Genomic DNA, 27545 nt, shown 5'->3' on the forward strand with positions numbered 1-27545 from the left:
ATCAAAATGCTTTGTGTTCTTTTGGTAAAGATAACACACAAACACACTTCCTCTCTGTATACACAGAGAGATTCTGTTCTGGCCTCTCACAGCCAAACAAACACTTCCCAGAATTGGTAGCGAGAACTCCCAAAGCTCTACCTGGACTTGATGTCCACCCCACGCTAATTCACATAAATGTTTTCCCTCGCTCCCACAGAAGCAGTCATAAATATGCATGTCCATCCATGGGGCAAATAGTTGATATTTTCCAGTATAGACCGTAACATTAAAGATAAAATTAACACAATTGTAACTTGATAGAGACAAAGAAGAGGTAATCTCATGCTGCACGGATACTAGCATGTAACTTTAACACATAAGACACGGATAGAGCTGAGAGTCAGGTAGAGTTAGACTGCAGATGAGAGCGGAAAAGTTAGGGACCGTCACAGAGGTAGGTGGGGGGGGGGGGGATCTCAGACGGGGTTGGACCGTCACAGAGGTGGGTGGGGGGATTCTCAAACAGGGTCGACCATCACACTTTTGTCCAATGATTTATGTCTGCCACGCCCCCCCTCCCCAACCCAATCATAGTAAACATGAGTGTATGCGTGTGTATTGTTTCTCCAGGTGCTCGCTGGGACACCCAGACCGGTGTGATCTGCGACGCCCGTCTGAAGGAGCTGACTCCGGCCATGCCCGTCATCTTTATCAAGGCCATCCCCGTGGACAGGCAGGAGACCAAGAACCTCTACGACTGCCCCGTCTACATGACTCGCAATCGTGGCCCCACCTACATCTGGACCTTCAACCTGAAAACCAAAGAGAAGCCGGCTAAGTGGGTGCTGGCGGCTGTCTGCCTGCTCCTCAACGCCTGAGGCGCCCTCTAGTGTTAAAACATTAAAATGACATGTTATGAACTAACAAGGAGTTGGCAGTCCTGGTCCTCTACTGTGCACTTTATACATATCACAGCATTACACATTTTAGATCATTTTTCTAAAAACTGTTTGTGTATCATATATGTGTTCGGTCATTTACAGGACACAGTAATCAGTGTTAAATGCACCGTGGTATTTGTCCTACAGAAAACTTTCCACAAAAAGTGTATTCACATTCATGTCCATTAGGTGGCAGCGCTGGTGCAATTACACTGATTTGTTTACCATCAGTAATCAAGAGCACAGACTAGTCATACTCTCAGCTTGTTAATGCTGTGAAAACAATCTCACTCAAACCAGCAGACAGGCTGCTGACAGGAAACATGGTATCCAACCCAGTGGCTTGAGGGCAAACCTTTATCTCTAGGCGGCTTCCCAGTGCACTGAGGGGTAAGATCTGACAGGTTCCCCTGTTCAATCGGCACGTTTGGCCGGGCTGTTCTGTGCTGAGCTCATTTGCATTTCCATTCCAAGTTGACTGGTGCCAAAGAGCAGAGCAGGAGATCTAGGGGGTGGAGATGGATCTTGAGCCAATTCTTCCTACTGCATTTTGATCAGTTTCAAAATGAGTTGGATCGACCAATCCTACATGGCGTCTGTATTTTTGTATGCCAAGAGACCTATGAAGCAGACCTGGTTAAAAAATATAATCTGGAAAGTTTAAACTAGATAAGGATAGTAAATGGCAAACGCCTAATCCTCTTCTAACACAGTGAGTGGGTTTAAGCAGACATTGAATTAACCAAATAAACGTATTCCTTCATTGTGACAAGTGGTATAATTACATGGTTAAATAACATTTTTATCTGGAGAACTAACAAACTAGCCCACATGAAGAAACGGCTCACATTCATTTAAGCCCAGATTCAGGCTAAGAAATAATGGAATTAATTTAAACCAAGCAACCTTTTATCTTTGACTTTAAAAGGATATACTACACTGGAAACAGATTGGTTTCTTTTTCACCTTAACCAAATGTTTACTTTACACGTTACACAGAAGCTACCTAAAATGATGGAGGGCAACTGGTGTATAAACAGGAAAATTATGTTCAGCATGGAGTTGCATTAAGTTATTTGCCTCCAGTTCGTCAAGTGAACATCTGAACCGAAATACGGAAATCTTTCTGCCTGCCCTTTTCTGCTTTTCCCATTTCACTATTACCTTCCAATACAAATGGCAATTTCCCGTAAACCACAGGTTTCTTCATCGCTTCTTTAAAGCGCTTGCTTGCATGCAGAGCTAGATGAATGGTTCAGATGCTTGACTGAAGACAAAGTATGCTTTGTAATGGGACTAATAATAATCCTCTCTGAAAAAAGCAACACTATACATATCCTTATTTACATGCCAAACTCTTTTCCTGCTCAGCTACATTTTTCTTGCAATCCAAACACCACTTCCCGTATTACCTACTATGACAGTAAATTCCTTACACCACTTAAGGCGGTTAAGAGTTTGGTCTTATCTCTAATTACATAACTTTACAAATGAGACTACATCTCCAAAGAGTAACGTGAGAATGTTGCCTTCAGGGGACTGTAGGGAGTGCTCTCTATCTACACAAAACAGGTGTCACTCAGCACTGTGACTGCTGAAGAGGAACTGGCTCTAACGAATGACAACCTACAGAAAATTATGTCTGGGTTTGGTAGTAAAAACTTTATTCCTCATTTAAGGTATCAATCACAAAAAAAAAAAATCAAAGGTCAATCAAATAGTAACGCTGTGTACTTTACCCTTTACATCATATAACACTGCCCTCCAATGGACGCATTTTATTTATTTTTTACTTTTTAAGCAAGGGCAACACATTTCTCCTACTGTGTTAAAACCTTTAACTTCACCTTTGGCCAGTGTTTTAGTTATGATTGTACATATTCCTTCACCAATCATCCAGTAATAAGCAAGGTTGATTCCACTGAGGAAATGAATTAAGTTTTGTTTGCAGTTAGCACTAAAAGTTAACAGCTGCCGGTGTCTACTGGCAAATGCTCCAGGATCCCACTAGCCTTCGGGTTCAGCTGAGGGACTGCCTGTGGGTATGTGGGGGAGCAGAGCTGAGCTGTCTGGGCCAGGGCAGTCAGTGTGGGGAGCGCAGACCTCCTACTGTGGTCAGCAGTGCTGACTAGGCCTGCCACTGATGCATGCTGGGACCAACGAAGTGAGTCGGCACATTTCAGCGCCGGCCACAGTCTGGTTTTACTGTTTTCCTGAACCTTCCACACGTATCATAGCGTGTGTGTCTGTGTTGGAGGGGGTGGATAGGGGAGGCAGTGTGTGCAAGTAAATACGCCTGTACAAACAGGGTGATGCGTCAGATTTCGGAGAAATTACGAGGTTCAAGCTCAGTGACGCACCTGACATTGACAGAGGGATGCTTGGGCCCATGAGCTTCTTTTAGAAGAAGTTCTTGATAAAAGGTGTGACCAGCTTCACCCACAGCTTCACGGAGCGATTGGACTGCTCGAAGGTCTTACCCGAGACCTCAGTGGATCTCTTGTACAACACCTCCTGCTCCTGCGAACACAAAGCACAATGGGAAACATTCCTTCAGAAACTACAAGAATCAATGGCATGCTGGCCCCAGCGCTGAATGAGAGGCTTTTTATGAGGAAGTCATGGACCAGGCACTGGCATAACAGTGCTGCCACTACCATACCAACGTACACAACTCTGGGCAGATCAAAGCCAGACACATACCGATGGCTTCAATTCACATGGTGAATGACTTGTAAAATTTTGTCAGACAAAGAACAAAGCAGCCTCAGTGTGAGATGACTTGCTTAGCACTTCTCGGCAAGAACCCTGTGGGAGGCACTCAGCAGCATGTGAGGCCAATTATAGACAGACAATAAGGAACAGTTATAAAAGTGGCAAGTCATACCTGACTGGTAAACGGCCAAGCAATGATTGTAAGCGTACCATAATATAACTCACAGCAAACATATTTAATGACCAGAAGTCGGTCCATAAAAGATGATTACAGTTTTTAAATTAGTACATCTGAGAAAACGGACCAGAAAATTATAAAAATCATAGCCTATCTATTATTATCCACTCTTGCCTGTTCAACCTACCTGTTGAAGTTGTGCCTGGAGTTCCTCGTTCTCCGTCACAATGGCAATCTGCGCCTCAAGGTCCCGGTGCACAGAGCGGTAGCCGAAGTTTGGTGAGCCGATAAGTGTGAGGCAGGGCCGGTCACTGCCGTCCAGGTAATACCACAGGCCTGCCGAGACAAGAGAAGTATCGATTGAAGGTGAGCCTAAGAAGGACTAGTACCTAGAGGTCAAAGAAGGAAGGATTGTTTGATACTGTGACCTCGGCTATTTTGTGTCAATTGTACCATAACTTTTACTTTTTTTTTTATAACTGTGATCGGAGCACTGTGGTAAGCTAGCGTGTTCCTTTGGCTCTGAATCACTTTCTTTATGAAGAAAGTCTAAAAGGGATCCTACAGTAGAGCTTAGAGTGAGTTGGATAGGGCCGTGCCTGAGGAATAGGATTGAGAGTGTCCAAGTGTCCCTCACAACACAAAGGGCTTTGTTGGCGGCCTCCACCCTGAGCTCCATCGCCATGAGTGGGTACAGAGCTCCGCCCCACCCAACCCAGCCCAGTCTGCTCTCCTGGCACAAGCAGATTAGCCTCCCATGCCAACCCCCCCACCTCAACAAAGCCTTATTCAAAGCTTACTGGAACCACTGTTTACCCATGCCAAAGCTGACATGTATTGTTAAGAACAAAGTCAAGAGTGTGAACCATGCTGGGCTGCGCATTGGGACAGTCTGACCTGAGACAGGGTTTGGTGTTTATTATCAGGAAGAGCTTCAGTGCACGTGTCTGCCGGCTACTACAATGAATAAATGAGAGGTTTTGGAAGAGCCACCGCGTGTGTGTGTGGTGTGTGTGAGAGAGAACACACTTCCCTGTTTAATATGAGAAGGGTTTAAACTGTGGCTATGCTTTTCATGAGATGCCAGTCAGTATCAGGTAAGACTAAAACAGCTGGGAAAACACCCAAAAGCACCTGAGAACACCGCGGGTGCCCTGGAGCCAGACTGGAGCTGGAGCTGGAGCTGGAGCTGGCTGAGCAATGAGAGGACTCCGACTGGACTAGTTTACCATAATCCACTCCTGCCCGCTCACCCATTATAGAAAACCGCTGATGACTCAGAAGCTTTGTTGTCTTATTCTCTTTCCATTGCGCCCCTTTCTTCATTTTCCTTCCCTTTCTCCACCTCTCACACTCCCTTCCTTCCTTCCTTTCTTCTCTCTCTCTCTCTCTCTTTCACCCTGTATCTCACACACACACACACAAACTCTCTCTCTCTCCCCCTCTCTCTCTCTCTCTGCTTTGGCTGTGGGTCAGTGTCAGAGGTGCTTTAATGTTCATTGATTGAGTGCACGTTGGGCAGACTCTACCTCTGCCATCTGTCTCTCCCTCCCTCTCTCCCTCCCTCTCTCTCTCTCTCTCTCTCCCTCCCTCCCTCTCTCTCCTGGCTGCTCCTGGCTTTACTAGAAATGACGGCATGACAAGCCCTTATCTAATCAGCACCGCATCTCGACAAGAGTGTGGAATTCAATTCCGTGCACTGCGTCCACATTTGTGCAGAACGTGTGCGTGCTTGTTTCCAGTGTGTGTGTGTGTGTGTGTGTGTGTGTGTGTGTGTGTGTGTGTGTGTGTGTGTGTATGTGTGTGTGTGTGTGTGTGTCCATCTGTGGTCTTGTTGTTTGCTTCTCTCAGGGTCAAAGCCGTGCATTGTCCAAATGACTCTTTGCTTAAGCATATTACTCCAGTCACTTCCCTGACTATAATGGCATACATTTCCCAGTCCTGCTTTTCATTACAAAAGGCTTGAGAAAAGCCCTAGGGAGGCTGGCTTCAGCCGAGCCCTGGGTGGATGTTTTGGGAAGTGTGATCCCATTACTGATGCAGCAGTGGCCATGGACTGAGCACAGGCTCGAGGAATTTAACCAAGCCATATTTCTGGTTTGCAGAGAAAACATCGCGAGTGAGTGTGTGACTGTGCTGCTGACCATCGGGCAGAGGGGAGAGAGTGACTCAAGGACGCTCAATCGGGACGCAAGCGAGCAGCCACACTTACCGGCAGGCCTGAGAAACACCCCCCCTTCCCCTTTTCCTCCCACACACACAAACACAAACACACACACACACCCACACACACACATGTAGACACACACACGTAGACACACACACGCACACACACTGGAAACACTCCTTTCCCAGAACCGTCTGCAGACATGCGAGAGGTTGAAATCCACTTAGATGGCGTGCTTGGTCAAACAAAGCCTTTGTGATGTGGCCAGGCAAACCCAGACCGCTTTAAGACCCTAAATCCCAGAGTGCAGGGATGCCCTCTCTACACCGCCGCTCTCACTGTTTACGTTTGAGTCCTGCAAAAACAATAACGAAAAAGAGTCAGGCTGTGTCAGGAGGGGAGCTCGTTCCTCCAGCCTGTCCAACATCAACAGAGCGGGGAGGGGAGGGGTTTGGTGCTGTGGTGGCTGGGAGGTCAGCAGAGGGTCGGGGGTGACTCACCCTTGGCGTGGAAGGTCCAGTCGGCCCGGTGGTACTCGTGCAGGTGCACGCGTCTTTGCTGGCCCAGCTGGCACACCTTGCTGTAGAACTGCCGTGCCAGGTGGATGTAGGCGCCCGGGATGGCGCCCGCCACGCCCTTTGCACCAAAGAAGCCGTTGACCTCGGGCGAGGCCATGAGGATGCGGTAGTCGGCCGTGGCGCCCAGCACCAGCCCCATGTAGGCGCGGGTCAGGTTGAAGTAGCCCGACGTCAGGTAGACGGTGGAGTCGTCGCCCGCCTCCGTCAGCAGCCGCTCCGTCACCTGCTCGTCCAGGTGGATGCCCAGAGGCTTCATCTGCACCAGCGGGAACACCCAGGTGTCGGGGGCGGGGGCCGGGTCTGACTCCGGGTCTGAGGCCTCCGTCTCCGCCTCCTCCAGCAGGCGCTCAGCCTCCAGCAGCCGTTGGCGGGTACACGCCGTGGTCACCACCTCCATTATGTGTCGCCGTGCCAACGCTGAGAAGTCTTTGCGATTACCTAAAGGAGAGATGGCCTCGTTATTTACACTGATGATTAACATCAATTCAATTTACCTTACAAAGCCTTCATATACATTTAAATAAACCTCACAAAGCCTTCATATACAATTAAATAAACCTCACAAAGCCTTCATATACAATTAACATCAATTCAATTTACCTTACAAAGCCTTCATATTCAATTAACATCAATGTTACCTTAAATATATAATTAAATATACCAAATATACCAAAAAAAATCTTAATTTTAGAAAAGAAGCTAATGTTGGAATAGGGCCATGTAGCTGTCTTGATTTAGCAGTCTGTTATCAGAGCCGATGTGTGGGTGGAGATGGGAGGATTAGATTCATGGGTAATTTGTCTGTACAGGGTAAGGCAGAGTGTTTGGATAACATCAGTAAAAGTGCAAAATTTGTGTGTGTGTGTGTGTGTGTGTATGTGTATCGCGTCATGGTCATGTATTTGCATTTGCATGTATTTGTGTATGTAAACAGATTAACATGGAAAATACCATCATAGGTTAGACGTCTAGGTGTCTGTGTGGAGGGGTTAGTCTTTGCTTGGATGACGGTGTGTGTGTGTGTGTGTGTGTGTGTGTGTGTGCGCACACATAAGTGAGAGAGAGAGAATAAAGAAAGAGAAAAAGAGAGAGAAAGAGAGAGAGAGAGGTTGTGTGTGTGTGTGTGAGATGCAGGGTGAGCGAGAGACATAGAGAGAGATATAAAGAGAGAGAGAAAGAAAGAGAGAAAGTTTGTGTGTGTGAGATGCAAGATGAGTAAGAGAAAGAAAGAAAGAAAGAAAGATATAAAGAGAGAGAGTTTGTGTGTGAGTGTGTGTGTGTTTGTGTGAGATGCAGGGTGAGCGAGTGTTGAGGGAGGGCAGCAGTCGGCCACTGATAGTTGCTGGCGCCTCTGGCTGACATTATGTGATCTAGTGAGTCATAGCCAGCAAGCCAGCAGCTAAATGATGCAGCAGCATCAGGACAACAAGCCCCGCAGCCAAACATCCCTTTATGCACTGACCTCAGAACAGCTGGCCTGCCCGTCCACACAGAGCTGCGTGGAAAGGCTGGCCGTCAATCTACTGACCCGAGTTCACATTTTGTTGCACATTACAGAAACCCACAAAAGATGAATTTGAAGTGTGTTTTTGAACCGCCGGCCCAGATGAGTTGACAGGGGCTTTCCCATCACCACAGTGACTGCCTCTCTTCTCTTCCTCTTTTTCGCATCCCTCTTTTCGCTTTCCCCCTTCCCCCTCCCCCTCTCCCACTTCCAGACACATCCAGTTAAGAGGAGTGTAGCAGTTTAGCAATATTTCCAGACAGAGAGAGGGGTCAGATTACTGGAGCTTCAGAAACACAGACAGAGGGGGAGAGAGAGAAAGAGAGACACAGAGAGAGAGAGAGAAAGAGAGACACAGAAAGAGAGACAGACAGACAGACAGACAGATGTCTGCACATTCAGCAAATTATTTTCAATGAGCCTGTGTTCATTTTTCCTGGAAGGTGAGGTCTCTATCAGTTCATTCAGCTGCTTATTTGCATCCATTCATGACTTCCACACAAACATAAACGGGCACACAAGCGGGAAAGACACTGGCGGAGAGCGGAGTGCCACCTCAGGCATCTCGGTTAGATTTCCCGGTACGCTGCGATCCGCTCTTCCCTCCTCAGTGGCTCTCCTCCTCTCCATCTCCATCTGTCAGCCCATCTCTCCTCTGTAACCCGAGTAACCGTGGCCCAAAAATCCCCTTTCCCATCATCCCGTTGGCCAGATCATTTACCACCAGCACTGTGACATCACGCCTCTATTTCTGGAGCGGCGCTCTGGAGCACTGATGTCACTGACGCCCCTAACACACACACACACACACACACACACGTCCCTCCAGGCTCCGCCAGTCTCCGTCTTGGCGCTTGGGTTACGGACATCAGCTTGCAGACCATCATCAGTCACAGACACACACTGAGTGGTTGCCTGTTCTACACACACACACACACACACACACACACACACACACACACACACACACACGTGTGTGTCCGTCTACACTGAATGCACACTTAACTACTACAGATTCCCTCAATACCCTGAGACTTTCCACTTCTTCCCGTCAACCCACCATCCTCACACCTGCTTTAATGGTCATAGTTACTAGACCGATCGGTGGGAGCATTTTAATTAGCATAGAGTGTGATCAGTGATGCTGAGAGTTGAGTGTGTGTGTGTGTGTGTGTGTGTGTGTGTGTGTGTGTCTGTGTGTGTGTGTGTGTGTGTGTGTGTGTACGCATCTTCCTATGGTGAGTGAAGGTGGGAGCATGCCAGTCACCTCTGTAGGGGTGCACCATCCCGTCCAGCATGTGCACGCTGTCGTCAGCCTGCAGCTGCAGGGACACATCGCCCACAGCACCCACCAGGTCGGCAAAGAAGTTGGCCACCTCGGGGCAGTTCTCCAGCAGCACGTAGCGGTCCTGCCGGTTGGTGAAGTACGAGTCACTCAGGTTTGCCCTGTGGACACACACACACACATTATCAGACAAAGCCATGACCAAATACAGCAATACATACAAGTTCCTGTATCTGCGGGCATTGCACATAGTACGTATATATTACTACAATTCAAGTCAAGGGGACCTGTAGCAGTGTGGGATTGTGGGTATTTTGTGGTCCAGTATGATTGATTTATTTTGTTATTTTATAAATAATTGCATCATAAAATATATTATATAAATATTTTTAGTTTCTATCATATCATATGAGGGGTGGGTTAGGCTACAGAGAAAGAGGAATGAGGGGAAACTATGCTTTTAAAATCTGGCTAACACTAGCTTGATTAGAAGGTGGACTACTTCTACAAGTCACATCATACAGACATTTTTTTATATAAGTCCATAAGTAAAGGTAAAGATTCCAGTTTTTAGCAGACACTTTTATCCAAAGTGAGCAACAAAGGCATCCTTTAGCTGACAAAGCTTTGACTTAATACAGCACAGGTTCCTGTATCTCTACCTAACTTCTACAGATGCCCTCAGAACCCTTTTTCACTTCTACCCAGCAACTCACCGTCATCCTCACAGCTGCGTTTATAGACCACATCTTCACAGGGCTCTGTGACCCCTTTAAACATTGTTCACCCCTACAAAGGTGACTCAAAGTCGAAGGATTCCACTCACCATAAGCAGATGCATGTGTGCACACACATTATCTGGAAAGTGTTCTCATTTGTCTGCATTGCAGAAAGAGCATTGGCACAGTAAGGTTGCAGAATTATCCATATGGGCAGGTGAGGCAGTGCCCCATCAAAACATTCATCCACTTTAAAACATAGATCAGTTAAATATACTTTAGATCAATTGATATTTGTTAATGTATTCAAATAGATCTTTAAAATTAGTGAGGCATTTTTCTTTTCTGAGTTTGTGCTGGGTAGCATGTACAAAGAGAAGAGCAAGAGTCCAAGCACAGAGCTTTGGGGAACTCCATGACTTATTCTGGACTTAAAAACCTAAACCAGGATAGGGCCCAGCCTTTGATACCAACAGGATGTCCGAGTCTCTGTAGCAAAGTAAGATAATATATTATACTAAAAGCAGCCATAAGTTCTAGAAGATCCAGTATTGAAATGCATCCCTAATCAGCCGCTATTAGTAGGTCACTCAGAACATTAACTAAGGCCGTTTCAGTACCACGGGGTGAGTCTTTTCTGTTTTGTAATCTCTTTTTCAGTGGTGCAATACTGTCAAGAGTTAAGAAAAACACAGTTGTGACACCATCTGTCAGTAGGTTGATATGACGTGGGGATGTACGTGCGTCACCTTCAGTGCCTGGAGTGAGAGCTGAGGCGAGTGCGGCTGGAAATACTGACATGAATTGTGTTGTAGTCTTGTCAGATAAACTGTAGAAGTGGTGTAATTCTGATGTTGAAGAGTGTTCAGCCTGCATGTTAAATGTAATTAGGTGATAGTTTTTTTTAGGTAGAACTATTGAGTGGTCAATGTCTATGCCTATAGCATAACGGATCAATTGCTAATCGCTAAAGATATGCTAGCGGCTAAAACTAACGAAATCTCTGTAAATGTGCTGACTTTGACATTATGACAAACTAGTTAGTCAACAACTGTCATAACACAGTCAAACATCAAGCAAGTGCAACACATTGCAGTCTGTTGCAACACAAGACAAAGCAAGACGGCAAATAAGCTACTTACTAGTTCTGCAGACAGTAGAAACCGGGCGGCTTCAGGCAAAACTACATTTAGCAGTAATATGCCTAGGACCCTGGTATGGCAATTGCACGGAGGCGATTCTCCATAGTAAAAGTCATTGTAGCTCCCCAATTTTGTTAAAGCTGTTATTTTAAGGTAAAACTGCTTATCCTTACCCTAATTCTGAAGTACAATTGTTGCATAATGCCACTTTAATACAGACTCCATGATGTTGTTGCAGCAATGAGTTGGCGTGTTTACTTGTAGGGAAAAAGCCAATAAAGTCTATTATTATATGGCAACGACAATACGAGCATTCTGATTGGCTAATGGGTAGTCATGCCAGCCGCACATTGACGTTCTAGCCGGTCTGCGGTCTGATAAGTATTCTTATTGCACACCCCATCAATCTTAAAAACTAAACATTACATCCTTAAAAATTAGCGATATATCAACAGCCCTGAGCATGTATTGATAGAATCAGGACTCCTATTATGAAATTATCTGAGAACAGGAAACCAGTGAATGTCGTGGTAACATGACAGTTGACAGAATTCGCGAACATTTTGATATCGGGTAATACTTTATAGGACTTCAGAAGCAGCGAAAATGTGTTATTGAAAGTGATGATGAAGACTTGATTTTGATGTTGATGATGAAGACTTGAGTTTGAAAACCTTGCATTTAACTGTAAATTAAAGCCATTTAAGCTGAGCCCTGTTGTCCGTTTTCTATTGATCATTGTAACTTGAAGTTAGCAAGTCATTGTTTGCTAGGCAACACCTGAAACACTGTGTCGTGAGAAGACTTGAGAGCTGAACAAAACGACATGTTTTCTATCTACAATTACCATTTATTTTCAAAATGAAAAGAGCTTAAATGCCATATAATAAACAACTTACTAACCTCGACCGTTCGATCATGCAGGTATATCAGACTTCGGCCCCGCAGCATCAACCTCGCTATCGCTCGGTCGATACCTTACGGCCTCTGTCTGATATTTACCTGCATGACCTCACTCTCGGCCAGTAAGTAGTTATTACAGTGCATGAAATGCCCTGTATTGTTATTCCTAGGCTTCTTCTTCTTCTTCTTCTTCTTCTTCTCACCTTTTTCTGCGATTAATTCAGCCCGAACCGCTTAACGTAGAAACTTCATTCAAACTTTGTCGCGTAGGTCTTGTAAAGGACACTTATGCTATGTATTTTTCACTTTTCTAAACTTTATACTTTTTAAGATATTAAATAAAAACGAATCTAAATTTTCCCATTGACTTACATTGGGCCATTATGACATCATAATAGGGTCTTTAAACTGGCTTGCACCTGTGCTTCACTGACACCTGCGCCAAATCAAAGGAACCTCTTCTCTGTCCCTCTCAATTTAACTGTAACTAGGAACATTAAGACACCTTCCATTCTCTACTCTTTTTTTTTTCTCCATCTCTCCATCTTTCTCTCTATCCCTCCCAGTCTACTTTCTCTCACACTCAATCTCTCTTCTTCACTCCTTCACTTCACTCTTGTTCACCCTTCTTTCCTTCTTCCACTCTTCTTTCCTTCTTCCACTCTTCTTTCCTTCTTTCACTTTTCTTTCCTTTCTTCACTCTCCTTTCTTATTTCCTTCTTTCACTCTTCTTTCCTTCTTCAACTATTATTTCCTTCTTTCACTCTTCTTTCCTTTCTTCACTCTTCTTTCTTTTCTTCTTCCACTCTTCTTTCCTTTCTTCACTCTTCTTTCTTTTCTTCTTTCCTTCATCCTCTCTTCTCTCCTTTCTTCACTCTTCTTTCTCTTCTTCTTCCACTCTTCTTTCCTTTCTTCACTCTTCTTTCCTTTCTTCTTTCCTTCTTTCACTCTTCTTTCTTTTCTTCTTCCTTTCCTAACTTTTGCATTTCATGCACTGGTATTTCCTTCAGGAAATGCATTTTCTAGTTAATGATTGGAATGCGATTGGAAGGCTATTGTTTCCATTGTCCATGTGGATATTAAACTCTCCCACTATCAGGATTTTATCTGAGTTTTTAACCTGGTGGGTAGCAAGTCCAAGAACTCTGATTTAAAAATGTATGTTGCGGCCAGGGGGTCTGCATAGTGTCACAAGAGTGACTAGATGGGTGGTTTTCCAGTTTGGGTGTATAAGATTAAGTACCAGAATTATTATTATTTTTTTTTTTTTTTTAAATATTTTTGGGGCATTTTATGTCTTTTATTTGGATAGGACAGTTGAAGATATGACAGGAAGCGAGGCGGAGAGAGGATTGGGAAATGACATCAGGCCAGACTTGAACCTGTGTCCCCTCGGGCAATGTAGCCCGTAAGTGGGGGGCTTTATCGGCTCGCGCCACCGTGCCCCCCAAGTACGAGAAATTTAAATTTAAATTCAGGTCTTGGGGAAATACCTAGGTTGGCATGGAAAATTGTTGCTTCTCCATTTCCATGTCCTGTACAGTGGGCATATGGCAGTAAACATTATTTGGAGGAGTAGACTCATTCAAGTTTAGGTATTCGTCTGGTTTTAGCCATGTTTCAGTCCGAAAAAAACTCAATTTGGTTGTCTCATCAACTAATTTACAAGTTTAGCTTTTTATGTGAAAGACCTTATATTAATAAGACCAAACTTTTGGTTGGTACTGGTGGTGTTGGCTTAAAGTATAGCTTTTAACTTCATCAGATTTTCCTGTCTGATACCACTATCAGTGTGATTTACACAGTATCTTGGACTGTGCTGCTGTGTCTTGTCATTGTCAATGATTGATAAGTCACATCTGTGTTTGGGTTTCATATTTATTTTGTGTACCACTGGGGAACAAGCCTGGGTGTACTGGTAGTAAAAAAAAATGACAACAGTGGGCCATCAGGGCCTGCTAAGGGCTCTATGAAGGTCTAAAAACATCTTTAAAATGAAGGTTCCAGCTCTAGTGCCCGTGTGTAGCTCGGAGGTTGAGGAGCCTGCTCTAGTCGACACATTTGTATGTGTAGCACGTTGCAAAACATTTGATTAAACTTGGTAGCCCCACCTATTTAGCTGCTACTGGTTGCAGAGCATACAAAAGGTAGGTATGCTTACTGGACATCGATTCCTCGACATCGAATCCATAGAATTCAAACTTTCTAAACAGACTACTGTAACCATTCAAAAGTTAACATTTAAAGTTGTGACAACAACTGCAGTACAGTGCACAGCAACAACTTGGAGGATATGCATTACAGAATGTCCTGCTACAGTCTTGGCCATTCTTTGTTCGCGTAAGACATGACAAAGGGTCTATGTTTGGTACAATACAAATGGAAGCCTCTTCCAACCCCAACAGACTTCTTTGAAGAAACTAATAGCAATTAGATCTTATGTTGACTCTGGTCATGGCACCTGATTTTGTAGCGTCTATCAAGATATGAGGCACTACAGATCTGTTGGATCAGTTAAAATATGAATGAATTGAACATTTTCAAAATGAATCATGAAGCAGTATCAGCACCTAAAAGCTACTTTTCTATATGGCAACCGTTTGTCCAACCTATGTGAAACCTGGTGGAAAATTTAAGAGTGACAAATACGCTCACTGCAACACTTTCTCAATCCTAATTGCACAATTTTAAGTTTGCCTAAATTCCATCCCTGATCTAACTCTTTTCTCAGCAAAAAATCTAAACTATAAAGGAAATGCAAATCACTCCATATTTCACAATGAGAACATTTGCCATTGCTTAGATCCCATTAGTAATGCTTACTGTCATTTGTCTCAGCATTACCCAATGGTGTTGCCAAATAGGCTCCATTACCAGCCTTATGCTATTTGTTAACTTTGGCAGCCACTTGTGTACAAACTAGGGCTGGGCAACGATTAAAATTTTTAATCGCGATTAATCGCATGATTTCCCTGATTAATCGCGATTAATCACATTTTTTTTTACACAAAATCCAATAACCAATTCAAAAGTAGTGTATAGCGCACTTTTATTTTAAATGTTATGCCATATCAACAAAAGTGCCACAACATTTGTTGTGCAAACACTTCAACATCAGCATTTTTATATAGTAGCAGTTTAATAAAATAAATACTTTGTGTAATTCTCAACTTAAACGATGTTATCAAAACAAATACAAAACTGAAGCTTATTGCCACTGCCAGGGCATTGATGTTTAGAGTGTGGTGAAGCACCAGAAAGTTGTGTTGACAATATTACAACTCAATTCCATGTACTTGATGGCTGGTTTCCCTGTAATGTAACTAACCAGCCTGGTTATGACGTTGTTTCTGCCATAGCCCTCTGACGTTTGTAGCTCGCTAGTTTATGGCAACTCCCCATGCTAGCTAGCGACAGCTAGCATGTTCAAATTAGTTAGTTTAACTTATCGGGAGCCGGGAGGACAGGGGATATCATTGCACAACAAGCTCAAAATCATATTTTCAATAGTTGATTTTCTTGTCATCCTGATGTGATCTTAATGGTAGATCCAGTAGGGTGACGGGATAGCCAGCTGCTTAGCTGCTGCTAGCATCATTCAGAGACAACGAACTATTCTGGCTAAACAGCTGACCGGTTAACGCCCACTGACGTTAACTTTGCTGGAGGTGATGCACAGGCAATTAATCTCCACATTATTTCGAGAAGTTTAGCTTTCATGTATCTGTGTTAACTTGCGTGTGGTCAACCTTTCAAGTATAACTGTCTGTGCCCTCTGTTTATCCGGCCATTCTTTTCTTTTCCGGTTGCGCAGCAGTCAAAATAAAAGCTTATTGGCAACAGACTTTTACAATCATAAAATAAATAATAAAACATAATTGTCGGCGTTAATTAATTGATGAATTAACGCAAGATTAACGCGTTAACTTGCCCAGCCCTAGTACAAACACACACACACACACACACACACACACACACACACACACACACACACACACACCTCCTTATACTTTGTCTTTTGTTCTTCAGCTGTTGTTTGTTCAGTCCAGTCGTAACAACGCAACATACAGAACATCTCAAATATGCACAGCATGTGCACGTGCATGCTGTTGTTATGGTACTTAAGTGCAGACTAACAGCGAGGCCAGGTATGGACATTGTCTATTCACATGCTAGGGCATGTCTCCACGTGCTTGTGCTTGTGTATGTGATGGGAGCAATGTGACAAAACTATAAACTATAGTCGTGTCGTGAAACATGAATGAAGATATGCTCAACAGATACATGTATGTATGATTATGTTGATGAAAAGGTATGTTGATAGATGCAGTAGGAGAGAGGATGGGGAGGGATGAAAGGGAGATCTGTTCCTGAATGACTGTCTATAAATGGCTACATTTGTGTGTCTGTGTGTGTGTGTGTGTGGAGCAGCATACCCGCTAATGATGAGACTGTCATCAAATAGGTAGGCCTTGATGTGCTGGACACCGATAGTCTCATTGAAGCGCTCCGGCACCAGCAGCCTGAGCAGCCCCCGCAGGTCGGGTGTGTGGTAGAGGGACACTCGCACCTGGGCAGGGAACCGCTGCAGGATGGGCAGCAACATAGTCCGCGAGTTATTCTTACCTAAACACACACACACACACACACACACACACACGCACACACACCAGAATTAGTCATACGGGGAGGTCATAGCCATGAACATTCATATCAACAAAGCCATCAAAAGCACGCACACACACACACACACAGTGCAAACACTGACGCTGCTGCATAAGACACATGATATCTCTTGTTTAAACAAACACAGATGAGGATTTTCAACATCCTTATCAGAGAAGAATTCTTTATGTGTAGTGGTAGGGGCATCACACCATGTGATGGTATTTACTTCCTTTTTATTTGGAATTAGATCCGGAAACACACCTCTGTACACACCTGCAGCCAACCAAAGAGCAAAAAGTGTGTGCAGTTCAACTGAAGTACTTGCACATACAAGCACAAACTGCCTTGAATGGGATGACTAATTCAACTGTCAGCACCATTCCTACAACTTACCTACAAAATGATTAATCAGACACAACTAGGTACCCTCACACACGCACACGCACACGCACACGCACACACACACGCACACACACACACAGGGAAATGATTCCTCTAGCTATAGAGGCAAAGATAACCATGAAGTGAAGCCATCTAAGTATTCCCCATTACCCAAACAGTGGCCAGTGCTGATATTGTGACCCCTTCTCAACCACACACGCATTCTGTGACCTCTGACTTCTAGAGCCCTGTGTGTAGTCATGTGGCCCACAGACCTCTAGAGCCCCGTGCGTAGTCATGTGGCCCACAGACTTCTAGAGCCCCGTGCGTAGTCAAGTGGCCCACAGACTTCTAGAGCCCCGTGCGTAGTCATGTGGCCCACAGACCTCTAGAACCCCGTGCGTAGTCATGTGGCCCACAGACCTCTAGAACCCCGTGCGTAGTCATGTGGCCCACTGACCTCTAGAGCCCCGTGTGTAGTCAAGCAGTATGGACACTTTGAGGTCGGGGCTGCTGTCTTGGTCCTGTGAGCGTTCAAGGGCCTCTTCCATGCAGTCCACCTGAGGGCGAGAGAGGGAACCAAAGACTTGGTTAGAGTCAGAGAGAGAGAGAGAGAGAAAGAGAGAGAGACAGAGAGAGAGATAAGTATAGTAAGAGAGAGAGATAGAGTCAAAAAGAGAGAGAGATAGAGAGAGAGAAGGAGAGTCAAAGAGAGAGAGAGACTTTTTCAGACTAGGCTCTGCAGCATCTCTCTACCCACTTCTACCCATTTGCATGTCCACATGGAGGATCCGCCACATTCAGTGCCATCCCAAACCCATTGGCAGGAAGTAGAAGTGGGTCATAAAACCCTCCAACAGCCAGTCTGCATTGATGTCTGTGCAGCACCTCAACTCTACCTGTCGCTTGGTTTTCTGGCAGCATTGCCGTAGTTGTTTATTAAAGAGAAATTTACCATTGGGGCCGAAATTATCTCAACCTATTCTCAAACTTTAAATCGGTATGAAGCCTGGCCCGCTGGTTTGGGGCTGGGTGTGGAATACGAGTGTCCAGTGCCTCAGTGTGAGAGATGGAGAGGGAGAGGGAGAGAGCTTACCAGGTCCTGCTCCAGGGGTCCTGTGCCAAGATACAGAGATGCCATCACAACTCGACTCTTAGCTGTTTTGATTCGTGCCTGCGAGAAAGCAAAATGATACACACGATGTAACTAAAGATTAAAAAACGGACTCTAAACCATTACCAGTGTAAAAAAATAATAAATTAAAAATTAAACAAAACCATAAAAACAAAGTTCCCATGAAAACCAACAAGTGTTCATTAATGCAGTTTGCAGATGCCTTCATTCAAAGCGGATAACTAGTCTAGTAGCCAACTAGGTGAACCCGGAAATGTTGAGTACACCAAAGTTTTTTTGCAGAAATGTGAAGTATGGGTCCCCAGTAATACAGAAACTTCCGGATGCTAATTTGCATATGTTGAGCAATTTGCATAATTAGCATTATTAGCTTAATCGTCCAATTTGACCACATATTTTGCACTGTGTGACCAATTCCTGCAATATTGGAGTCTTTTTAGAGGTTTTAGAGGATGCTGAATTCAATTCTGGCACTTTCTTACTTTAAAATGGTAACTGAATAACACCTTTGGATACATTTAGACACATTTGTTATACATTTTTGACGAAATCTGAGGTTATTTTCATGGTAAACACAACAATCTTACATTTCAGAATCATGAGTGCTCTTGTGAATGTTAAAGCATAAACTGTAGTACCGGTAAACATTTAATTAGTATAATGTTTCCCGGGTATTACCCAAAAACGTTGATGATGTCAACATCCTGCTCAACCAGTCCTCCAGGAACACAAATCAAGAACTTCATGGAGTTTTATACATTCGAGGAAGTATTTGTATCATCATGGCTTAGTGCTGGGGTTGACACACAACCACACAAGCTGGTTTTATCAGTCTTTTATGAGAGTGAAGTCAGCAGGCCTTGAGCTAGAACACTTTCCTCTTGACCTAAGCAATACCCATATGGCCAGGACATGAGGGTTCTTCAGGTTGGCCAATTAGAGACTTCCCTGCAGGAGGAAGAATGTGGCCCTGAGTATGTGTGTGTGTGTGTGTGTGTGTGTGTGTGTGTGTGTGTGTGTGTGTGCGCGTGTGTTAGGGGAGGGGAGGGGTATTTACCAGAACAGTTTTCATGTTGCAGGTGTCAGATAACAGCCCAAATTCCAGCACAATAATGTCACAATTGCTTGCGTTCTCTCACCTCCAGGTCAACCTCCAAGCACACACCCTTCTCAACCTTCACACCCACTACACAATGACTGTACTCGTGAGGGAAAGAAAGGCATCCTCCTTTCAACAAGGAGCTATAACCCTTTTTTTTTTTTTAAAGCTGTCATGTTGAATATAGCTAAAGGGTCCTGATTCAGTCCTGACTATTTATCTGCAAGTTAAGGACTAAGAGTCAACTATGGAACCATGTACCTTATGGTAAGACCATTGCTTGAAAACGCTGATGGCCGTGACCATTGTTACACCATTATAACTCCCCTTTACACATACATATGCAAGACTTTTAGAATATCTAATTCCATTCAGTCATTAGGTCTCCTTTCTTCATCTATTACTTTAGATTGTCCCCCGCTTCCTGCTGCTTATGCCTACCTAACAATCAAGTCCAAAGTTCTACTACACATAGCCTACAATGCATCACACACACATTCAAATAGCTAGCCTAACTATCCATTTCTCTGCTAAAATGATCACCTGTGAGTACCATAAGATCCCCAATAAGTTGTATGACAAGTAACAAGGAACTGAGATAATCAAACTAAGTCATAAGTTGGACTGTTCTCCAAGATCCCCTCACGTTAGGGTAAGTACGTCCCGGAAGTTGAGAGTACATCCGCCTTGGACAGTTCTCAAGGGCACACCCCATCCACTGCACCCCACACCTTCACATTCTCGCCCCTCTTACCCAGGGCTATTCCAGTAGAGCGCACGCACAGAGACATTCACTCACACAATTACCCCAAGGGCAAGAATACAAGTGTAACAGGTTGCAAATATAGTATATAGAACTAGAAAATGCATTTCCTGAAGGAAATACCAGTGCATGAAATGCAAAAGTTAAGAAAGAACGAATAAAAGAAAAGTGAAAGAAGGAAGGAAGAAAGGAAAGAACAGTAAAAGAAGGAAAGAAGAGTTGAAGAAGTAAAGAAGAAAGGAAAGAAAAGTGAAGAAAGGAAAGAAGAGTGGAAGAAAGAAAGAAGAAGGGGAGAAGAAAGGAAAGAAGAGTGAAGAAAGGAAATTAGAGTGGAAGAAGGAAAGAAGAGTGGAAGAAGGAAAGAAAAGTGGAAGAAGGGAAGAAGAGCCGAAGAAGATAAGAAGAAAAGAAAGAAGAGTGAAAGAAGGAAAGAAGAAAAGAAAAGAAGAGTAGAAAGAAGGAAAGAAGAAAGGAAAGAAGAGATGAAGAAACAAAGTAAGGAAAGAAGAGTGAACAAGAGTGGCTCTGGGTAAAGACAGTAAAGAGAGAGTGAAAATATTGAAAGAAGGAGAAAAAAAGAGTGAAGCAGAGAGATGGAGTGTGAGAGAAAGTAGAGTGAGAGTGATAGAGTTTAGTGTCACATGGTATAGGATAAGCCTGTGACTAGTTAGCTTGGGGGCTAAGAGGGTGGTAATGACTAGCATTGTAGTGTATTGATATTTATGTATGCTATTGTTATTTATTGTAGGGTAGGATTCACAGTGCCTCGTCAACTGCTGTTTTCCAATTGTGTCATTGTTTCGTTTGTATTCCGATTTGTTTGTACACTCATTTTGTTTAGTTAGCTTGTCATGCTAGGTTTCGCTAGCATGTATGCTAATACGGTTAGCTAGGCTAGCTAGCTGCCGGTATGGTTTTGGTGTGGGGCTAGGCTACTTCGCTAGCCTTGTGTAACGGAGGTTCGCGGGTTTTCGTTAAGGACTTTTTGAGGGCAGACTTAAGTTTGTATTTGCTGTTCGTGGCTTGTGTGGTTGTGCCCTGTCTCTTAATTCTGTGGAAGAGGGTAGGATTCACAGTGCCTCGTCAACTGCTGTTTTCCAGAGAATAATAAACATTCCAAACGAAGTCGTGTGTCCACTTGTCAACAACACAACGCAGAGAGAATAAGCCACCGGTTACACAAGGAAGAACTTAACTAGAAGCAAAGTGAGAAAGCCATTCATGCAGAGTAAGACAAGAAGCCCTGCTACTCCTCAGATGTTAGCAGTGCCAAGAAATATTGTCATGTGCCCAGAAATACTGACATTTGTCCTATAATTCTATGAATCAAAACAATGAGGCAGATCAAGACATGACGCGGTAAGCTCGTCCACATGACAACAGTTGTGTTGTGCTTTTTCAAAAAGATTTGCGTCCACAGGACGTTTTCAGGGCTCATCCAAGTGAAGTGAAATTAGCCTAAAGCTGCTTACATCTACGGCCACTTTAAAACAAACAGACCCAGAAAAGTCTTTGGCCGCTGATGTTTCAGCAGACACTGATGATGCCTCTGACAATCAAAAATAGATTTTCTATTCATTGCCACCGAAGACATGGTGGAGGCTTTGGAGGGCAAAGCTCTAACTGAAGCTTCATGGAGGATTAAAGGTGATTGGATAAAGTTGAGGCCGTATTGTCATAGTTTTCAAAATGCTCAGTTTTCACCTGTCAACACGATGAGGTTAGGGTTGCATTTTATAGTCTACAGTCCCCTCGGCCCCAAAAACGCTGTCGTCGTGCAGATGCAACCAAAAAGCAACAGAACCTTGTTGTCTGAGTTTCTATGTGATTTTACACACAGACACATGCACACGCGCACACACACACACATATTTGAGGACACACCTTCATGACCTGGTAGAACTCCTCGGGGGAGTGCAGGATGTGCACGCGGGCACCGGGCACCCTGAAGGCGGGCACGTGGTCGGCCATCCAGCGGAAGCGCGAGTGCAGACCCTCGACCCCCGCGGAGCTGGGGGGCCGTGAAGGGGGCACAGGGACTAGCTCAGCCTCTGCCAGCAGGGGTGCCAGTAACAGCAGTGATGAACTGAGACAGAGAGAGAGGGGGAGAGAGAGAAGGAAAGAAGGATGAAGGTCGAAAAACTATTTCTGCACATTTCATAGTGAAAAAATGTGTATGGTATATCAAAATGACTTAAAAACACTGGCCATGTGACAGCAGTTGCATGTAACTGAAGAACTACTGCCTAAACCCATACACGATTTATATTGTTAACAAAGGAGCCCCAACAACCTGGAGAGAAACATATTTTTGGAGAATTCCTGAAGAAAATTAAATAAGATTTGAAATATTATGTCACGCAGTTCCAGTAAGAACTGCTTTTAGTCTCAGGTCATCTACAATTTTCTCAGTGTTGGCCTGTTGATCACCCACTACTTTATATCAGAGCAATGGTTCAGTGTTGTCAGGTGTGAAATTAGCTACATTTGAAACAAAATTGCAAAATTACTGGGTTGTGTCTTTTGTAAGAAAGCAGTGTGAGGTACCACAATAGTTCATCCAGCATTGCTGAATATTTTATGTAGACTACATCCTTCAAGGGGAACCACGGAATGTACTTCAGGAAATTACCAAAATATTCATGTGCTGTATGCAAATCATACTTTACTTCTACAGAAACTGAAAGGTTCTGAGAAGGGAAGTATAAAGGGTCTAGCTGAGAAAAGCATTTCAAAGTGACTAATTGTTGCAAAAAGCGCCTTCTGCATGTGGAAACACGGGCTTCTCATCCTCTTTTGAATGACTAACAGGGCATTACAGGAACCTCTTACAAAAGCCTGATTTCAGTCAAAAAGGGACACTATCCGATGCTTCCCAATCAGCGGCACAGGCCTGAGCTCTTCAGCAATCCCCTTGCAACACATGATTGACAAACATCTGCATGGAGCAGCCAGACGAGAGCCCTGAGCTGAATGACTGCACCGGAAGGAAGCAACCAAGCTCCACCGCAACCACCAACATCCTTCAAGGTTTAGCAAACGCTAACAGGAATGGTGTTTCAAAATGTTTCAGGATTGGCAAAGTTTCAGAGTGTTTAAAAAAATAATAATATGGTATGGAAACAAATTAGGTGGAAATGAATAATTGATATTTTGACCCAGTTAAGGGACAGAAGGGTAGGTAGTCTATATAGCATTTCTATACAGTACTGAAGTGGAGTTAAAAAAAAACAAAAACAAAAAACTTTTGGACTACAGCTTGCACAGTGTAACATGCTCTACAATCAGATGGTCCACACATCATTTATATGAGTAATTACCTAATAACGAACCAAAATATGAAATGAGCCCACATGCTTATGCTCAATGCATAGCTGTGTGTGTGTTTACATGATAACTACAAATCCTTACTCAATAAACACTGATAATCAGCGTAAATACAATACAAACAAAGCCAAAGACTACTACAGACATAAAAGAGTTCTGTGTGGAACTCCAAAATATTGAGTGTGTGGGGGGGGGGGGGGGGGGGGGACTCCAATACACTTAGCAAGGCACACATGTACTAGTCCAACTAGTCTGAAACATAAGCTGCATCAATTAGAGAAACTGGGTGGTGTCTTTTGTAAGAAAGCAGTGTGAGGAACCATAATCAGAATAATTGTTCAATAGTTCATCCAGCATTGCTGAATATGTTATGCATATATGAAACATCAAAACAACTGTGATAGCCACAGTAATTGGTAAATATGAGCAGCATTTTGAATGGCACTGTTTAATGTTTCTAGCATTGTCCAATGTGGAAACTTGTGTACTGTTTGCAGTTGTGATATTGAATTGCAAATTGGGTTATCTCGAAGTGCAAGACAGAAAACTTTTCTAGTAGTTTGGCAGAGTTGGTTTAGACATTAGAGTAATGTTGAAATGTTGACGTGTCAACAAATTACGTCCAACGGGAACAAACAGTGTCTTTCTCCAATGACTGAAAGGTCACTCATGACACCTCATGTGACATATAGGCTAAGGGAACTAGGAACCACGTTCAAGAGGCCTTCCAACGACACATTTTTTGCTAAAGATCAGGGGCTGTATTCACAAAGAATCTTAGGGCTAAAAGTAGCTCATAAGTGGCGAATTTAGGAGAAACTCCTAAAAATAATGGGTGTGTCAGTCTTAAATTTAGGACTCCTATTTTTTTTTACTAAGAGCAATTCACAAAGTATTTTATCCCTAAAAGTAGCACCTAAGTCTAAGACAGCTTAAAACTCCTCATGAGGACTCCTAAGTCACTAAGACTTATTCACAAAAAATCGTAAGATGGCTGCAGCCGACTTGGAATTGATAAAAGACATTGCTTAAACAGGTAAGGTATTAATATTGTCAGAATTAGCGCGGGATGCAATGACGCCTTTAAACAACGATGTGTCCCGAAGTGAAATGTTTGGAAACATAAAGATAGCCTATTTGGCTTCGCGGAAAACGCAAATGACGACACTGGGAATCATCAGTCAGCCGTTTAATTCATCAAACTATCAACGCACTGTAGACCCCACATCATCCAACAGTTCATCCAGTTGCCTTTGGTCAATCGCCAATTACACAAGATCAAAGTAAATTCCATGGCGATCGCAGGAATGTCCAGTGACGGGACACACATTACAATAATTGCCCCATCAAAAGATGAGGACGTTTTCGCCCACCGTGGCCTGGATGTACCGATGACTCGTGCATTTCAACGGAGAGCGGTCTGCAGCAGGTTTTTGAGAACTTACCAGCTGGATGCCGCTGGGGTGACAGTGGCTATTGGTCCTGGGACCAGTAGGCTTTCGCTTAGGCTACGTTTCACGCTCGTTTTTGCTGATATTTGAAGTGGTCAAGGGCTGGTTTGCTGGGTGCTTTAATTATTACTGACGGTGATTGGTTGTTGGCCTCCCTCATTAAAAACTCATTCGTGACGTCCCTCTAACAATCCCACTATATCATCTGAAAATAAGAGAATAAGCTAGGCTTCAAATTAAGTCATATTAAATAGTTATGGACAGTGCAGTTAGCAGAATGCACACGCATGATGACAAGATTGTGCATCCAACGGGAATGACACTTTGCACGTTACGAGAAATAGAAAGCGATCAATATAAAATATGGCAATTGCATGTAATCAAGGCAGTAATAATTAAAGCACCCAGCAAACTGTTAGGCTATTATATTTCCAGCCCTTGACCACTTCAAATATCAGCACATACGGCCCTTCAAGCGAAACGAACGTGAAACGTAGACTAAGCGAAAGCCTACTGGTCCCAGGACCAATAGCCACTGTCACCCCAGCGGCATCCAGCTGGTAAGTTCTCAAAAACCTGGCTGCAGACCGCTCTCCGTTGAAATGCACGAGTCATCGGTACATCCAGGCCACGGTGGGCGAAAACGTCCTCATCTTTTGATGGGGCAATTATTGTTATGTGTGTCCCGTCACTGGACATTCCTGCGATCGCCATGGAATTTACTTTCATCTTGTGTAATTGGCGATTGTCCAAAGGCAACTGGATAAACTGTTGGATGATGTGGGGTCTACAGTGCGTTGATAGTTTGATGAATTAAACGGCTGACTGATGATTCCCAGTGTCGTCATTTGCGTTTTCAGCGAAGGCAAATAGGCTATCTTTATGTTTCCAAACATTTCACTTCGGGACACATCTTTGTTTAAAGGCGTCATTGCATCCCGCGCTAATTCTACGACAATATTAATACCTTCACTGTTTAAGCAATGTCTTTTATCAATTCCAAGTCGGCTGCAGCCATCTGACGATTTTTTGTGAATAAGTCTTAGTGACTTAGGAGACCTCATGAGGGTTTTAAGCTGTCTTAGACTTCGGTGCTACTTTTAGGGATAAAATACTTTGTGAATTGCTCTTAGTAAAAAAAAATAGGAGTCCTAAATTTAAGACTGACACGCCCATTATTTTTAGGAGTTTCTCCTAAATTCGCCCCTTATGAGCTACTTTTAGCTAGCCTGGATACCAGCCTGAACTCCGCCCACAAAATTTTTGGTCTGGGAGATTCAGTCTGGAATCGAGCTAGTTGGGAGAGATTTAATGTTTCAAAAAGGTTGAGAAAGCAATCTAAACCAATCAAATTGTAAGGGCGAGCTTTATACGTTGATGGACAGATATAGATAGAATATACCGGAATATACATCGAACAAAGATGGTGCCGTCTCGGGAGCTTAGTGGGACATATTTTATATGATTTAAGCTATCTACACGACTTTTTTATGTCTACATTGACTCGGTTAGTTGTGTATACGCAAAACGAGTGTTGCCGAGGATTTTAGGTCCTAACTAAAGCACTCTAGACCATTATTGATCGGTTATGCTAACGCGTTGGCCAAAAAAATCATTGAAACTAATGGTAGCTTCTAGCCTTGAGTGCTAATTAAGTAACGTGAGCAGGCATATCTCAGCAGATATTGACAGCGCATTCATTTTGAAAGAGGAACAGAGAAACGCGATCAAGGCATTTGTCGATTGAAAAGATGTTTTTGCCGTCCTTCCTACGGGATCAGGTAAAAGTTTAATCTGTCAGATGGTAATACTACGTTGCTCTGATTGGTTCTAGGTATCCAATTCAGCGAAGAGGAATTTTCTTTCCTGGTTCGTTGAAACACGCCCCATAATCACAGCCCAAGAGTTCGGTCTCAGACTCATATTCTGACTAGAATTATGAGTATGACATCGTCAGGCTAACTTTTAGCCCTAAGATTCTTTGTGAATACGGCCCCTGAATGATAAATTGCGTTCAGCTTTTCATATTCTAAGGCGTTAGACTATCAGGTTTAGACCACGCAGAAGTTGAGTTCGTTTCATTACTTCGAGCCATACAAAGGCATGTCACGGTAACCTGCTCTGAAGGATGCAGATGGCAATCATCAGAAGCAACACCCTACCTCCCTTAGTTTAGCAAGTTTGTATAACCTTTGGTTAGCCAGCTAACGTTAGGCAGTTACCGTGCTATCAATTTTGGTGTAAAGTATAAAGCCATTTCTGAAGTAACAATCTTCGACAACATGATCAATGAAGAGTGGGATCGTTCAAAATAGAAAGTGTGTGAAATAAGACATTAAGCATGTGCATGCACATTCTTACACAACCAGCTATTTAGCTAGCTAGCCAACAGTCCAGTAACTAGCTGGGTAGCTAGCTATCTAGCAAATATGCAGATCGTTTATATAAGAGCGGCTGTTTTTCACCATTTCTGAATGTCCATAAAATTTACCCTCTTCTGCGGTCATGTGTGCGGAAAAACCTATCCGAAATCCTGGTGAAAACCCCTGAAAGAGCCGGCGTGTACACAGAGTACACAAGTCTTCTCCATGACATGGGGGCCGCCAT

At 43.6% G+C, this 27545-nt stretch overlaps 2 protein-coding genes across 3 annotated transcripts in view; one reads left to right on the forward strand and one right to left on the reverse strand.

Moving 5' to 3' along the window:
- LOC308362739 (dynein axonemal heavy chain 17-like) overlaps positions 1 to 1272 on the forward strand; it is a gene marked incomplete at its 5' end in the record, with an annotated part of 37914 nt that extends 36642 nt beyond the window's left edge. The window contains one exon of the mRNA XM_080835466.1: positions 613 to 1272. Within this exon, the coding sequence (XP_080691592.1) occupies positions 613 to 860 (248 nt within the window). The 3' untranslated portion in view covers positions 861 to 1272. The remainder of the gene's footprint in view (positions 1 to 612) is intronic.
- pgs1 (phosphatidylglycerophosphate synthase 1) lies at positions 1 to 27545 on the reverse strand (the record flags this gene model as incomplete). 2 transcript variants are annotated; one of them, XM_080835882.1, is made up of 10 exons in its annotated part: positions 1 to 794; positions 3284 to 3443; positions 4004 to 4152; positions 6484 to 6999; positions 9333 to 9511; positions 16551 to 16740; positions 17624 to 17723; positions 18260 to 18337; positions 22045 to 22246; positions 27430 to 27545. In XM_080835882.1, 9 exons carry the CDS (start codon positions 27543 to 27545, stop codon positions 3324 to 3326), a joined length of 1650 nt encoding a protein of 549 aa, XP_080692008.1. In that variant the 3' UTR covers positions 1 to 794; positions 3284 to 3323. The 2 variants fall into 2 exon arrangements, 1 of the variants encoding a protein (XP_080692008.1); XR_013968594.1 differs by having other exon boundaries at positions 708 to 794; positions 1279 to 3443.

The sequence above is a fragment of the Sprattus sprattus genome, assembly GCF_963457725.1.
Source record: "Sprattus sprattus genome assembly, chromosome: 3".
In the NCBI taxonomy this organism is placed as follows: domain Eukaryota; kingdom Metazoa; phylum Chordata; class Actinopteri; order Clupeiformes; family Clupeidae; genus Sprattus; species Sprattus sprattus.